General features: G+C 42.5%; 1 protein-coding gene across 1 annotated transcript in view; it reads right to left on the bottom strand.

The window, feature by feature from the left end:
* STX1B (syntaxin 1B) overlaps positions 1-17,354 on the bottom strand; it is a 395,893-nt gene that overhangs the window by 133,470 nt on the left and 245,069 nt on the right. Inside the window, exons 4-5 of the mRNA XM_078650555.1 lie at positions 14,066-14,140; positions 10,550-10,623 (exon numbers count right to left, since the gene is read on the bottom strand). Of these exons, the coding sequence (XP_078506681.1) occupies positions 10,550-10,623; positions 14,066-14,140 (149 nt within the window). The remainder of the gene's footprint in view (positions 1-10,549; positions 10,624-14,065; positions 14,141-17,354) is intronic.

Below are 17,354 nucleotides of genomic sequence, written 5' to 3' on the forward strand. Positions count from 1 at the left end.
CAGGGGCCCTTCAAATTTGATCTCTTGTATGATGGTGAAATCTTATTACAGGACAAATGGATCAGAAGGCAGAGCGCCAGACTGACACCTTTTACACACAGAGAGAATGAACATAATAAAGAAAGCAATGGCAAACATTAGTTTTTGAAGTCGTGTGCTCCCAGGTAACTGACTTGGTGCACAGGAGGGCGCTGTCGAGTAAACGAAGGAACGAACGTCGAGCGAGGAACGAGGCCGAAAGCATCCCGGACGCGGTAGGAGCCGCGAGCTGTGTCCCGGATGCGGCCGGAGCCGCGAGAGCCCCCCGGATGCGGCAGTAGCCGCGAGTGGTGTCCCGGGTGCGGCCGGAGCCACGAGAGCCCCTCGGACGCGGCAGTAGCCGCGAGTGGTGTCCCGGGTGCAGCTGGAGCAGTGAGAGCCCACCAGACGCGGCAGCAGCCGCGAGTGGTGTCCCGGGTGCGGCCAGAGCCGCGAGAGCCCCCCGAACGCGGCAGCAGCCGCGAGTGGTGTCCCGGATGCGGAGAAGCCGCGAGGGCTCCCCGGGTGCGGCAGGAGCTGCGAGGAGTTGTGAGCTGTGAGCAGCATTTCGGGTGTGGCCAGGCGCGGCTGAAGCTGTAAAGGTAAAGGTCCCCAGAACGCGGCAGGACCCACGAGTGGTTCCAGGTACGTGGCTGAAGCCGCGAGGATCAACCTTGTGGACCTGCAATCCCTTCTTTTGACTGCAGCGGAGCAAGGATTTTGTGAAATTACCGTAAGGAGCCCCCCATAACCACCTCTAAGTGACCACTCGCATTTACTATACAATCTCATCTAAGTGGCCACCTGTATTCACTATACGGTTTCCTAAGGCTCGGGTTGTGTACTAAAAACCCTCCTTAGGAAGCAGGCCTTATCCTCACAGGATTTCTTTCGCAGCAGGAGTAACGAGCGGTATTAATATTATAATAATCAAGTAACGAATGACTGGTAACTAATGTCTGACGTCTGTGAAAACCTTATAATTTCATAAGAAACAGAGTTAGAGAGCGGGAACTGGGTGCTAGCTTTGGTGTTGCATGAGCGGCGCACCGGTTTACTGGCCCTTGGAGCTTTACCTCTCTGACTGTGTTGACTGGAATTGGGCAAGAGTATCTCCTCTAACGTTGGATCAAAAGTAGGGGGCAGAAGGGGATAGCATATTAAGCACACAGGTGGTTAAGACCCCCAGGTAACAACTCTCCGCTATAAACAGGACGACTAAAATTACAACTAAAACAATACTAAGTGATCTACTATACTGTAATGGCTTATAAAAAATTAAGATCAAGAACCATCTTCATGAAGAGGATGGGAACGGAAGAGGCAATTAGAAAGAGCACTAGCAAGACGGTACGAACTGGAAAGTCTGTAGCAACTCCTGGGATTATAAAGCATTTTGCAAAATTAAACCCAGATGATCAGGGGCAAGTACCAAAAGATCAGATAATTGAGGAAAAAAAGGGAATAAAGAGAATGGAAAGGATGGAATACATCAAACTCAAATTCAAAATCAAAGAACACCTGAGGTTCCTCAAAAAAGTATCTTAATCGACCGGGAGGACTCAATTCCGAATTTAATGGCATCAGGATCAATAATACCGGAATCATTCAAAATACAACAATCTCAAGAATATAATATCACCTGTCCAGATATTAATATCAAGGACCTAATATTTCACATGGGACCCCAAAAGGAGACCCAGAATATTCAGAACAGTACTCCACGAAAACCATCAGATCTAGAGGGATTCCTTGAAAAATCGCCAGATCTCTCTCTTTTTAAAACTACAGGTTTTTCTAACAACTACACCCCAGTATCTAAATCTTTGTTTACCCTGCAAAATATCTTGGAATCAGTTCTCATCCATTTAGGGAACATATTGGAAAATTCTGACCAAACGCTTGATACACAACTAGGAAGTCTGTTGTAAATGTAAAGGGAAAAACTCTGACAATTCAAAAGTTGAAACAAAAAAAACGCCTCTCCCTCCAAAAAAAGAAACTGCAACTCAAACCGGAAAGAAACTATTTATGGAATCTAAGGGTAATCAGGATTATAACCTGATATATTCTCTCAGAAACCTTTTCAAGGAGGAAACCAAATCAGTGTCACACCATCAGCCTGTAGCTTACTATCCAATTTTTACAAAAAGTAAACCCAAATCTACTTTGAACAGTCCTGTAATATCTCATCTTAAAGCAACTGCCGATATTGAGCTATCTAATGATGACATACAGGGCCTAGAAAGTACAAATAAAAAACAAAAACAAAAGATGACCAAACTGAAAAGGAGAAAGACGCTAAGAAGAATTGAGAAAAAGAAAGCCCGTAAAATTAGATTTCAGAATAATCCCCCTTTACCAAGCGGATTATTAGGTAATGAGGAAAGAGCAGAATTGCCCCAGATCCCAAAAATAAAGGAGCAGAAGTCGCCGGCGAAAACCCAAAGTGATAACTTTAACCAACTGAGTAAACTAAACCCAAAGGCAACACATTTTCTACTAGCACCACACGGCCCTACAAGCCCGGCATTAAGAGAGATCCCAAGAAGAACTTTCTCTATTCAGAAAAAGGATCCACAAGCAGAGGAGATCAGGTCCAATAATCTGTAAATCACAGAATTATTCCCTTCAGATGAAGCTCCACTCAATCGCGACCGAATTATTAGTCTGCTTCAAAAGATTCAGCCGTTACAATCCCTAGCGCGAAATGAAATAAAACTAGTTATGTTCCCGGAAAAAAACAAAAATAACGACTGCGATTGTAGAATTTTGGTCTCCAGTAATACCAGGAATTATATTGATGGAGAGTGAGACTCTCCACAAATATGGTTATGATCTGATCCCAGTATTAAAGCACAAAGTTCAAAAGAAACATATATCAGAAGTATCTCTCAAAACGCAGCGACTGAAGCAAACCTTTAACACCATGATCAATTCCCTAGACCATGTTGCAGAAAACATATTTGTTTCTATAAAGAATGGCGAAAGAGAAATCTGGAGTAAAAATACCCCCAGCAAGGAAATAACAAAGAGGGATCATTCATGGGCCTGGATTTCGGAGACTCTGAACAGTAATAAACACATTAAGGATAACAAATTCCCTGTTTAGCACAGGCTTGACGATCTCCTCTTGGAACATAGCGGGAAAAACTAAAGAAAAAATGGCTGAAATAACAAAAAACTCTCCAGCTATAGTGGCCCTTCAAGAAACTTGGACTACACAAAATTTTAATCAAGAGAGATATTTTGTATATGATATTCCTGCAGAGCAGGTTGATCGGGGTCATGCGAAAGGTGGGATAGCGATTTTATTAAACGAAAATTACAATTGGGCCCAAGAAATAATTCCAACTAACTCAAAGAATCATCAATGTATTAAGATCAAGTTTGGGACAAACCTTGCAGAAACCTTAAAAGATCTACTAATTTATAATGTCTACATCCCCCCTAGAGTAAAAATGGACGCACTTGCTATAGAAATCTTAAAAGATATTGAACAAACAATTGAAAGTCAAGGTTATCCATCGCTTTTTATTATGGGTGACTTTAATGGGAAAATATCTAATGAGTTATTACTAAAACGGGCAAATTGGCACAAAGAAGAGGCCCTGGGGATCTCCATTCTACTACATCCTAAAGAAAATAAGGCGGATAAAAGAGGAAAAATCATAATAGCATCACTCCCCATGTTAAATGGAATAATACTAAATGGCAATGTAGAAGGAGACATTCCTGCCTCAAATACAAGACAGGGAAACTGTAGCTCCTCATTGCTGGACTACATGATCTGCAGCTACGATTTGTTTGGATCAGTCTCACAACTGAAAATTAATTTTGTCCATGGTAGTGACCATGCTATTTTACAAGTAAGTACAGAGTGGAAAACACAACTTTTCCCGTCAAGCCAAATTATGTACAGCTATAGCACAGTTTTGGCAAACCCAGTACAAAGACGGATTCATTGGAATTCAGCTACACTTAATTAGATAATCACAATAATCGATTCAACGCAACTCCTACAAGTAATGCATTCTACAAATCCGATAACAAATTTTGAAATGGTTATCAAAAAGCTAACACAAAAATTACAGGAAAAGTTGATGCAACCGAGAACAACAAAGAATCAAAACAAAAAGCCAAAATCAACTACTAATACAAAACTTCTAAATAAACTGATAAGAGCACAGTTTCTAGAAAGCTCAGCATCCAAACAGTTAGAAATTAACAAATTGAAAAACCAACATAGGAGAGAAAAAGAAAAAAATAAGAGAATAACCCAAGATAAAAACTGGGTAGACCTGCAGATAGCTGCGAAACAAAACAACCAACGTGCCTATTGTAGTATAAGTGCCAAAGAAACGGGTAAGAAAAAAGCATTACAAGCTAATCCGGTGCCTCCAAAAGAATGGGAACTCTACCTTGCCAATTTATATAAACTAAATACCAAATCAGAAATTGGCCATAATTTTGCTAGGAATTCAGAAATAAAACCCTTAAATAGCGGAGTATCTAGTCCATTTTCAATTGAGATACATATAAGAAAGGCGAGAACGACAGGAGCAACGGGTCCTGACCAAATTCCGATCAAGGTCCTCCAATGCAACCCCAAAGAATGGAGTAAGATGTTATCTCCCCTCTTCAACCATATTTTTAGTACTGGGGAAATCCCCAAATCTTGGAAGGGAAGCATTGTAATACCCATACATAAAAAGGGTACGAGGCTGCATCCTGGCAATTACAGGCAGATAGCCCTTCTGGATGCAACAGGAAAAATCTTTACAGCAACAGTATTAGATCATCTTAAGGACTGGGCCTTTTCATCTGGACTAATTCCCCTACATCAGGCTGGATTTAGACCAAAGCATTCGGTCACCGACAATATTGCTGTGTTGCAAACCATCTTAGATAAATACGTGACAATTAAATCCCAGGTTGTATATGCTGCTTTTATTGATTTTTCCACCGCATTCGATCGAGTGGATAGAGAAACACTCTGGAGAAAACTTAGCAAAATGGGTATCCGGGATAAACTATTACATATATTAACATCACTACATACAGATACCTGGTGTCAGGTCCAAATGGGGAGGGAAAATGGTCTTACTAGTCCCATCCCGACTCCAAACGGCCTTAGGCAAGGATGCCTTCTTGCTCCCCTACTGTTTTCCCTTTATCTTAGTGATATGCCTCAATGTTTTCAGCAAGTATGCAACTTTCCACCAAAAATAGCCTTCCACAATATACATACTATGTTATATGCAGACAATGTAATTATATTAGATCTAACCCCATTTGGTTTGCAAAGAAGCCTCCAGGCACTTCATAATTATACGGAGGAAAATTATCTAATACCTAACATCGCGAAAACAAAAATAGTTTCATTCTCAGGAAGGAAAAAGAGCACCAAATTCAGCTGGTTCCTAGGGGGAAAAATGGTGGAAGTGGTAAATGAATATACCTATTTAGGTCGAATTTTCACCAAGTCTTTACAAAATAGGCCCCATACTCTGAATCTGACCCAGAAATCTGATGTGCATGTGGGAGCACTTTCACGGTTATACGCAGCATCTGGACAAAGACACTTTTCTTCCATGCTTAAGGTATACAGCGCCAAGATCCCACCAGTATTGTCATACGCCCTCGAATATATACCAATAAGCCAACGGAGTTTTTTAGACCTAAAAGAAGGAAAGATCATACGGAAACTAACGAAGCTGTCTCAGGCGGTACCAGTACAAGCTCTCCGCCTTGAGTACTCATTAACCAGTTCCTATGCTCGAGGAATTGACAATATCATCAGGTGGGCGTACAATCTCCTCCACGCGGAAGAAGGAACGCTTCGATCTCTGCTCAAAATAGAAACATTTGAATGTGATTCGTCGAAACATGTATTTTCAAAAAATGCTTTATCCGCTTTCAAGTTATCCGAGACTAACATCAACCTGTTACTATCTTGGACACCTGCCCAGCTGAAACTCTTCTTAAAGCCCTTTACTCCATGACTTAGTTTTGACCTTGACTCTCAGTACTGCTCTAAATTGCCTTTATATAAGAATGTTACAGAAACTATAGCTTTTAAGAAACCTCAGCTGTATGTTAACTTTAATCTAAACCATGGGGTCAGGAGATCGATTGTTCTGCTCCGATTTGGGATACTTCCTGTAAAAACCGTCACATCTAGGTGGCACCTAAAAGAAAGCACTATTTGTAATTTGTGTAATGGTGGAGAGCAGGACTTGGAGCATTTGTTGTTTATCTGCCCAAATGCGATAGTAGTAAAGGCAAGAAAAAGGTTTTTACAACCAGTTTATACCAAATGTAGAATTAATTCAGTACAGGAACTGATTATTTTATGTAAAGCTCCGCCAAACGAATTTGTTTGCTACAATTTTTACACATTTTTAAAACCATTTTTAACTTTGTATTAGGATGAAAACTTTTAACAAAACGGTGTAAAATTGAATACTGTGCATTAAATATTTGTGGTTCTCAGTGGAGAACCAAATCAAATAAATACAAATAAACTTGAAACTTGAAACTTAATAAAGAAAGCACTCAGCTTAAACAGGCCCATTGTTAGATCTCGGGGTCTCTAGTTGGCAGAGGTCGGTACCACTGTCCAAATAGGGACCCTTGCTTCTTGTCAGGGCAATGGGGATACACTCTTTAGATAACCCCTGCTCACCCCCTTGGTAGATTGGCTCGAGCAGACAGGCATATCAAATGCAATGTGTAAAGTATTTGTACCAACACTCACAGTAACACAGTGAAAACACCACAAATGGACTCCACACCAGTTTAGAAAAATAAAGTATTTTTATCTAAACTAAACAAGACCAAAAAGACCAAAATCCAACATACACAGTTCAAGAATATGATTTAAAAAGAGTTCAAGGGTTTGCGTCAAAATAATCCACAGTTGCGTCACGTTTAGCCCAAAGTACCTGTAGATGTGACAAAAGTTCCGAGTGGAAGCTGCAGCATTGAAAAACAAGTGATGCGTCACTCCTGAGACCCTGGGGAGGCGATGTGACAGCCCCACTGCACGCAGTGGGCATGTTGCAACTAATCCGGTCTGTATGGGGAGGGATGCGATACCTTGTATGGATTTTAGTGCGCAGGTTCGGTAGGAAGCGTCTCCCACTGGCACAATACAACAATCTTCGGGATGGCAACGATCTCAGGTGCGGCAGCTATGCGCGGCGCAACGTCGATCTTCTCCTCTCGCGGCCCCTCGATGCGCTGGCCCTGCGACGATGTTCGCAGCTATGTGATTCGGTCCGCAAGCCAGCTATGGGACGATCTCACCAAGCAACGACATGCTCTGCGAAGATACTCGCAGCGACAGGAATCTTCCCGCACCGGGGAGATGCGCTCCGCAAGCGAAAAATGCGTTGGTTCTTGCAGTGGCAACAGGGCTGTGATGTTCTTCGCGGCAACGGGAATTTTGTTGCACTGTCAACCATGCGCTCTGCAAGCGAGTGATGCGTGAAAATTGCAGATCTTCTTTTCTTCTTGTCCAGCTCCCCAAACAGCAGGCACAACTTTTGTTCCTGGGACTTCCTAACAGGAGGTCAGCTCTCCACAGGCCCTTGGAGATCTCTTCAAGCAAGGGGACACAGCAACAGCAAAGTCCTTCCCCTCTCCTTGGCAGCAAAGTAACTGCTGGTCAGACCACAAACACACAGCAGGACAGCTCTTCCTCTTCAGTCTTCCAGCTCTCTCCTTGGAAGAGGTTCCTTCTTGATTCCAGGATGATCTAAATTTCAGTGGTCTGGGGTCCTGTACGTATACCCCAAAAAGTCTTTGTTCCCTTTGTGCAGGAGGGATCTGAGCCCGATATGAACCAGTTCTGGGTGTTGCTTGAGCACTTTGTTTTCCTGACTTCTTCATTCCTTTCAGAGAGATGGGCAGGGTCATCAGCCACCCAGCAGGAGGTGGAGCCAGCATTGTGGAAGGCCCTATTCAGGCCCAGGTGCTAACCACTCCCACCACTTAAGATGCAGATGGAGCTATTCAGCCTACGGATGACTCACTCAGCCTTTGGGAACCACCCAGCCCCTGTCACTCACAAACCAGACAGTCAATTCACAAAAAGGCCAAGGCACACAGAAAGGTCAGACAAGAAAACAGCCACTTTCTAAAAGTGTTGTTTTCAAACACAGGATTTAAAAACCATCCTTCCTAAAAGATGTGTAATTAAATTCTGAGTTCAGGGATGCCAGACTTTAGTTTTCTATCTGGCTCCTATGGGAAGATATGCAGGTAAACATTATACACAACATTCTCTATTATAGCCTATGGGCAAGATAGCCTTTCAATAGTGAAAAACGAAAATGGCTGTAATTCACTACCAGAGCATGTCACACACACTAGTACATGCTCTACCTTTCACATACACTGCGCCCTGCCCAGGGGGGTACCTTGGGCCTTCCATTGGGGTGTCCAATGTGTACAGAAAGGGAAGGGTTAGGCCTGGCCAGTGTGGACACTGGTGAGGTCAGCATGGCAGTTAGCAACTGCACACAGGCACTGCGGTGGCAGGCATGAAACACCATTTTAGGGCTACTCCTGTGGGTGGCAATCAGTGCTGCAAGCCCACTAGTAGCATTTGAATCACCAGCCCTGGCACACTCAGTGCACTTTACTAGGGACTGCCTGGTAAAACAAATATGCCATTCATGGATAACCAATCACAATAACAATTTACCTAGGGAGCACTTGCACTTTGACACTGATCAGCAGTGGCAAAGTGCCCAAAGCATCTAAACCAGCAAAAACGAAATCCAGCACAGCGTCAAAAATAGAGGAGGTAGAGGCAAAAACTAAGGGGAAACCACGCCAAAGATGCCAGGTCTAACACCCATCATAAGAATGAAGGCTGCTTTTAGCCAGGACAATGGAGCATTTTAGTCAGCTCAAGAATTTAGCCAACAATGAACTGCAGCTGATTCAACTCTCGTTTTCTATAACCACGGGCTCATTTTACTCTCCTTCCACGATGTTTTCATTCAATTTCTCAATTATTCTATTAAGTCAACAAGATTATGTATTGTGGTTGATTACCACTTGCATGCTACCAGTCAATGTCACACAATCGTTAGACATATCTTCGTAGCTACAGTAACATTCAGACACACAACCTTCACTTACCTTAATCACGATTTACGAACAGAATGTTACGTTTTTAACTAGTTATAGTTTTAACTGAACTTTGAATGTTTGCTTTCACATTTACATTGCTCTGTAGAAAAACTAAAAACTAAACACGGCCACAAACTGCACAGCTTCATACTCTGTTAACTTCTGTTATGTTGCATAGGTTTGTACAGATCATTTCTACCATTTGTATGGACCTATATCCCTTACAGAATTAATGAATTTATAGTTATCGACACACCTTAATTATAATAATTGCATTTGTATGGTGCTTACTACCCCTGTTGAGGGTTTACGCCAGCCGGCATCGGTAGTGGGAGTATCTGCCGGGCGGTGACGTAGGGAGGGGGAGGGGCAGGGTGGGTGGTAGTAATCTATGGATTACGGAGCTTTACAGGTAAGTAAACATATAAATAAAACGAATTTCGTTGCGCGCACTGCATCACATTTGGGGATGCAGTTCACGCAACAAAATTTGTTTTATTTATTTATATGTTTACTTACCTGTAAAGCTCTGTAATCCATAGATTACTAGCGCCCACCCTGCCCCTCCCCACGTCACCACCCGGCAGGTACTCCCACTACCGACCGCGGCTGGTTTACACTTGTTATGGCAGGTAGCACGCTACCCCGGAAATCCAAGGTCAGTTGATAATTCAGTGGCTATTGGTGCTTGGATAATTCTTGTGCCAAAGGTAAAATATTTCAGTTATTTTATCCATGTTCTGTTTGGTAGATTAGGTTAATATGAGTTGGGTGTGAGTTCCTGGAAATGGTTGGAGGGATTAGTACATAGGCTAGATGAGGTTAGTTGTTTTTAAACTGTAGGGGTGTGTGTGCAAAGGAAGAGAGGTTGTGATCTCTGAGGTGAGATGTGGACAGTTAGCAGAAATACAACAACAGACAGTAAGACAGGCAGGTCAGTGACAGAGTAGACTACAGTCAGAGACTAAGGCATGCAGAGGACAGAGTAAGAAAAGGCTCATTCAATAGAAAGGAAGGGGGGGAAAAAATCACAGTTTTGAATAAAACATCTACCTTCCGCATCCTTTGAACATTCCACGCACCAACCCGGACCGGAAAACCCCCGAAAGTCACAGTTCTATGGTCCAAGGGGTGCAGAATGGTTTTTTAATTTTTTTTTAATAAATATAGGTTTATCGGTGAAAAGTCGAGCAGTTGGTGCAGATGTTTTTGCTCCAAACGACCAGTGAAAGATATGTTCAAAATGTGCCTGACTCATGCTTACGGCCATGTAAATGTTATTCTTCATAGAGACAAAATTATAATAAACCCTTTGACAAAGGCATGAGGACCTGTAGAAAAAAAAACAATAGAAATGCACAAGGCTGCTTCCAGCGCGCGATACCTGTGTTTTCCGAATTCTGAGATCTGCAGAGGATCGGTTTTGTCCCTCCTCTTGTTCAATGTTTTGCTCGATCACTTAGAAAGAAGAGAAAAAAAATATTCATTTAATTTCTTTATTTTGGCAATTTATATGGGTCAACAGACCCTATAAGAATGTATCCAGCCTTCGGGGACACACCACATAGCATAAGGAGCGTAGCTTGGTCAGTAAGATTGAGGGTAGGGGGGTGAGATTCAGAATTTCCGACAATCACGCTAGCATATCAGGCTGTTCTTTATATGGGAAGCTGCATATGAGGGGGGCTAAGGGCCAGAGGAAAGGGAAAGGAGTGCGATTTTGTGAGGGGTACTCAAAACACAGCATGTTGTAAATTAACCAAGGTTTAAGACCTTCAAAACAGACGAGTGTGTGTGTGTTTTTTTTGTTGGAGTGAGTATTTAAAAAACCCAGGTGAAATTGAACAGAATTATACCATACCCGTCAGAAAGCTCCTGAACCCAACTGTTTATTAAATAATACATTTATTAAGGGGGTGTGACACCCCAAACACTCCCCTTGAAGCTATGCCCTTTCATATCATGACGTTTTATCACCTCCTCCACCTCCTACCTCCACTAGATGGCACCACAGAGCACATTATGAAATATAAAGGAAGGTATAGGACAATTAGACACGGTTAGCAACTATCAGGTGGTTGCAAAGCTGATAGCCCAGTGGAGAGTGAAGGGTTGCTGTAAGTCAGTCTCTACTTTGAATGGACAGGAGACCTTTATCTAGGCACCACATTGGATTTTTTATTCTGTACCCTACGCGTGCCCACCTAAACAGGAATTGATGAAGTGCTTAATTTGTTAAAAAATACAGAATTGTAGGTGCTGCTGAATGCTGATGTTGCCGAATACCCAGGCTTCTTGGCCTTGATTCCACCTTATATCGCTTTTCTTCCCCATCCTAAACTTCCTGTCCTTATCTCCTACTTGCGTTCCCCATTTACAACTCTTTCCCTATCTTTCTCTTCCTCCTTCTCTCTCCCTTTCCCTGTTGCTTGTGGTGGACGTCTGCTGATGAAAACATAAGTCCCAGTCTTCAGAAATGAGAGTTGGTGCCCACCAGCTATAAACACTAGCACAAAATCATCAGTGGATGGGTTCAGGGTGACCAGAAGTGCCAGTTGTGCCTGGGCAGTCCCAGTTTTCCCACCTTGTCTCCCTTTAACATTCACTGACAGGGTCGACTGAACACAGAAGGCACTTTTACATGTGATCCTGTGCATGATTAGTTACCCGCACTTCTCAAAAAGAATTTTAACACAGATGTCACGGTGTATAACACTGCATGTAATTTCTCTTAGTGCCTCTATGTCTATGTTGTCAAAGTTGCTGAACTTTGTCAGTTAAGTCATTCTGTGTGCCTTGGTTGATGAAAAATTGTAGTCCCTCTTCTATGTTTGTGTTAAAATCTGGTCCGCCTCGGTGGGTGGGATTTTTTTTAGATGTTTGAGGCCCTTTCTATCACGTTCCAATAAGTGCTGCCTACCACATGTGCCTAGGACAGATAACAGGCGAGATTAGCGGAACTGGGCATTTAAAAGTATTTTAAATGGCCTCTTGGTCATGAAAATGGAGAATGAAATGACTGAAGTTTGTTTACTGTCATGTGGGAATGTGAACCCCAATCTCATTCCAGGCCAACCATGACATTATCCCCCGCGTATCCATGTTCTAACTTGTGCAACTAAGGCCTAGATGTATCAAGATTCCATTTTGCGAATCTTATATAGCGATTTTTAGCGAATCGCTATTTAGAATTCGCAAAATGGAATGTATGTAAAAAATCGCTTTTATTTAGCGATTCCTTTTTATTCCTTATTTGCGAATTCGCATATTGCGAATTCGCAATTAAGGAATAATTTCCAATGCATTCCTATGGGCCAGGAGGCCCATAGGAATGATTGTGAAGGAATTCTCAAATTGCGAATTCGCAATTTGCTAATCGCAATTTGAGAATTATTTCAAGGGTGCAGGGGTGTCTCAAAGACACCCTGCTGCACCCCTGAAATGTACATGTGTGTGCATATGGCGCACATACATGCCCTAAGGGCATGTGTGTGCGTCACATGCCACCCTAAAAAATGACAATTTGTGCATTTTTAAATGAATTTGCAAATTAACATCAACTACAATTTGGTGTTAATTTGCGAATTCTTAAACAAAATTCGCAATGTAAAAATGCTACATACATTGCATTTAAGGAATCGCAAAAATAGCGATTCCTTAAATGCTATAGCAAAATAAGGAATCTCAAATTTTTGCGATTCCTTATTTTGCTAATTTCTCATACATCCCAAAAGATGCAAAATGTCCGTTTGCGATTCGTAAAGGCCGAAATTCTGCGAAATTCGGCCTTAACGAATCGCAAAAGGCTTGATACATCTAGGCCTAAATTAATAAATTGGCTTGTATAGCATGGCTTTGTAAATGGATTCACATCGAAGTGTTTCCTAGATCGAGGGAGTGGGAATTAGGCAGGGGAGAAATGTACATTTTGTCTACGCAGTTTGCAACGTTTGGCACAGAATAATTTTTCCACAAAACCCCACTAATCGTTTCTTTCTCTTGGTAATTGTTTTCCCGTAAAAGCTATTTTAGAGGATTTTTTTGGTGCTAAACTGAATCTAAAGCCAGCTTAGAAGATGGATAAAAGATGTAAAACATTTGCACAACGGTTGAAACGGAAACCGCTGTACACCCTTTGGAACAGTCAGAATTGAGAAAGGAGCAGTTAACAGATTTTTTCTCAAAGTTGTTCAATTCGAAGTAATTTTCCATATGAAGGTCTAAGACATTCAATAAGTCTGCCTCCTCGTATAGAATGGCAGTGGAGTAGTTTAGTTAGATCAGCATACACCACACAGGAGGATGGTGCGCTGCCATTTTGTTGCTGAACTATTTTGTGGCTGTCTGTGGAAGGGTCCATAGGTGAGGAAGGGGCCTTTTAGGTTGACCCAGGTATTACAAGGAGGCTGGGGAGAGACTTTAGGACCTGGATCACTGCTTGATTCTTTAGAAAATAAGTACAGGGGTTCCAACATTTCCTTGGGACTCCACTTTATTTTTTTCAAATGTCATTTTTAACCTTCTTTTTTTAAACATATGCAACCCACCTATAAATGGTAGCAGCTTTACTTTTTATTACTTTTACATTTTTATTGTCTATTGCATATCTTGTCACAAATAAAATGAAACAAAAAAATCGAAGGCTTTCCAAGGCCGGGACTATTGGCGTTGCCTATGCTTCTTGAAATGGTCATGCCACTGAAGAGCAGTCTTGATGTTGGGGCCTTCAAACAGGCCTGGGGCTGACACTGTCATAGCAGTGAGTATGTTTTTTTTTTTTTGGTCAGTTGTATATTTTAGTTATTGCCAAGAGCAAGAGAGCTACAAACTAGGACGTCATTGTACGTACATGATCAGCACGACAACTTCCTTCAGGTACGCACAGGGCGACTTCACTTACCTTTCAACTTGGAGCGCACTTTGTTGGCAGTTTTCTTTATGTCGGCCGTCAGATCTTCCAGTTCTTGTTTGGTCTCTGAAAGGGGATGTTGAAAGATAAAGAGCATCATACAGAGAGGGGTGACAGCAGGGTCGTCTTAACAGCAGTGTAGGCCCTGGGGCAAAGCAGTGCCCTGAGCCCTGCCTACACAACCACTCACAGGAATAAAAATGTTTAACGGAAAATTAGTGTTAAATTCTGGTCTGCATGGGGCCCCTATGGTAGTGTGTCCCCTGGGCAACTACACAGCGTGCCCATGTGTTAAGACGCCACGGGGTGACAGTGTTGACCAGCTTTTATGCCTGCGCACAGTGGCGTAATAAGGCTGGCATGGTCCCTAGTGCAAGCAAGGAAAAAGGACCTCAGTGATTCCAGTTGGGTGAGACAACCGTAAGTGGGCTGCAATGGGCCCCTCATATCATTGGCCCCTGTGTCACAACCTGCTGCACTAATGGTAGCTACACCACTGCTAGGCACTTGCAGAGAACGGGAGACATAAAGAGGGCTGACGGAAGACTACGAGGGGGACAGGAAAGGGGAGAGAGCTAGTGATATGGAATTGATGGTGCTAGAGAGAAGGTATGATGAGAGGAAGGAGGTAGGGGTAGAGAGAGAGAGAGAGAGAGAGAGAGAGATGGAGAGAAATGGAGATAGCCAGAGGTCCTTCGCCACTCTTCCACCCTGTCACATGAAATTTGCATAGAGATAGGGAGGCAGAGAACTAGAGCAGGAACCATGCGTAAGGGTCTGTGGGATACTAGGAGGAAGAGAAAGAGAGGTGTTAGACGGCCAGAGGCAGGCACACACCTTTCGGTCGATGTATTTAGAAGTATTTGAAACAGAAACATTGAATTACAATAATACCAAAATGTTTTATACCGAAAGAGGAAAAAAAAAATATCGGAATTTTGAATTGGAAAACCTCAACATAAATTCGGAAAATCATAGGACGGAAAACAAATAGCTAAATTATTTTTTCAAACTCTTTAGCTAAAATGGTTATATTCTATAGCAAAACAGCCAGGTTAAATGTACCTAAAAAACACAACAACACCAAAACAGCCACATTAAATATACTCAGAAAACAATGCACAGTTAGCTTTTCACTGCATTTAGCGTGACTACTGGTACATGTCATAGCACAAACATTGTGCATTCAAAGTTAGAAGGGGAGTGCCGGGGTAGAGAAGGCGGTCTTGTTTTCTCCTGACAGGTCAGTTGTAATAGTAGAGAACGAGGGGAATAGGGCAGAAATGCCATTATCACTAAGGTGATACGTTTTTCTGTGCCTCACACTCGTGCATCATTTTTTGTGTGTAGATTTTTAATTTACAGTAAGTCTGCTGTCATTATTAATGACACAAGTTACATGGACATGTGTTATGTGGGTTTATTTACGTGGCCTGGCTTCTGTCGTCAAGGTGTTCCATTAGTTATGTTCTGGAACTGCAGATGTCAGTAGTTGGTGCCAGTGGCGGCTGCTAAGGAAAGAGGGGTGGTGAGGCATGGGGGAATTGGAGAAAAAAAACGTACCTGGTTATAGCCGCTGCCTCTCCTCCATCCTCTTCTCTTCCTCCTGACTCCCGGAAGCAGGAAGTTCCCCTGCTCCTCTAAGCCAATCACGATGATGTGGTCACAAGTATAACAGCAGCGTCGTGATTGGTCTGAGTGGCCTGTTTGGCCGCTCGGGCAGTGCCTGGGAGCCCGGGGACAGTTCTTCACCCGGTTGTGCAGCACAGCTGGGTGGAGAAATGCTAAATGCGCATAACAGTTTGGCCGGCTCAAGACGGCCGGCCAAACCATCATGCGCACTTAGTGCTCATACCACTCCTCCTGCGAACCAGCCAAGCCACGCTCCTCTCGAACCTGGCTCCAAGCATGATAATAACAATGTAATATTAACTTTTTAGTTTTCTTTGTTGCACTGCTCTCAGAGCAGTGGGGCGACACTCCTCCGCCCTAGCTGAGGAGCCGCCACTGGTTGGGGCAATGGCTGATGATCTGATGTGCTGAGCTGCTGCTCCTTCTTTGTTACGATAAATCCTAATAATCTTTTTGCAAGTCCTGCATTGTTTCTACACAGCAGATTTGCGACAAGCTGGTGTTTATAAAGAGGGAACAGAAACAGGAAGGAGAGGGAGCCTGTTGGGGAAGCATTTTTAAGCAAACCAAAGCAGCAATTTTACACCTGTCCGTGTTGCACAGGACTATGGATACATCATATGGTACTTCGGATTTTTATAACTTCACCTTTGTGCATGGGTGATTACTGTTTAACTGTCTGGGGCACATTTAAGGTTGCTATTAACGTAGCCTCGCATTATTCGAACTGAAGCCTAGCAACCTTTATCTTTCTCTTGGTGTTCACGCACTTGCTTGCGCTGATGGTACAAAGGCTTAATGGAGTGACATCAATACGCTGGTTACATGACAAGGAGCAACCTGTTTGACATCTGGCCATGATGATGTGAGGCAACCACATAAGGTTACGCCATTGTGACCCTTGCATAGTGGCTATCTTAATTTTTGTCCAACATTTATGAGAACTCAGCATGGCACACAGTGCTCGTTGATTTAGAAACAAGTATTGGCATTCACTTCAGCTTGAGAATTTTTATATGAATTATTAAGGAACTTTGAGTGATATTCTTAAATTTGAATCAGCAAGCAAAAATAAATATCCTTTTCTGCAGGTAAAGCGTTTGACAGTATACAATACTACATTGTTTGGAACTATGTGTCATATTTCAATTCCATATTAATTTGATTTGTGGGGAAGAGTGGACAGTAAACTCGTCCTGTTCTTACTGGTGAAGTCTGGACACTGGACAATTCCACTTATAACCTCATAATGAGTCAACCTACCTTAGCCCTCAGTCCACCTCAGACCTTTTGACCTGATGGATCAGAACCTTCTTTGAGATAGACTGAATGGAAGGAGTATTTTTAAAATTACATAGCCACAGTTGATGTCTAGGTAGATATAGCACCTGAACAAAATAACAGGATTCTTTTACATTTGTTGGGTCCAAAGATGCTAAAAAAAAATTACCCTCCAATGCATGTCATCTTTGGGAGGAGGGGATGTTGATGTGTTTACTAATGCTATCAAACATATAGCTAATTACTTTGCTCCCAAGGTTTGCATTAGGTTTACATGATACACAATTTTCAAATGAGGCAAAACAAAGGTGAGTCTGTATATGAGTATGTTAATGATTTAAAGAAAATTACATTAGATTGCCAATTT

The sequence above is a fragment of the Lissotriton helveticus genome, chromosome 7 (genome assembly GCF_964261635.1).
Source record: "Lissotriton helveticus chromosome 7, aLisHel1.1, whole genome shotgun sequence".
Taxonomy (NCBI): domain Eukaryota; kingdom Metazoa; phylum Chordata; class Amphibia; order Caudata; family Salamandridae; genus Lissotriton; species Lissotriton helveticus.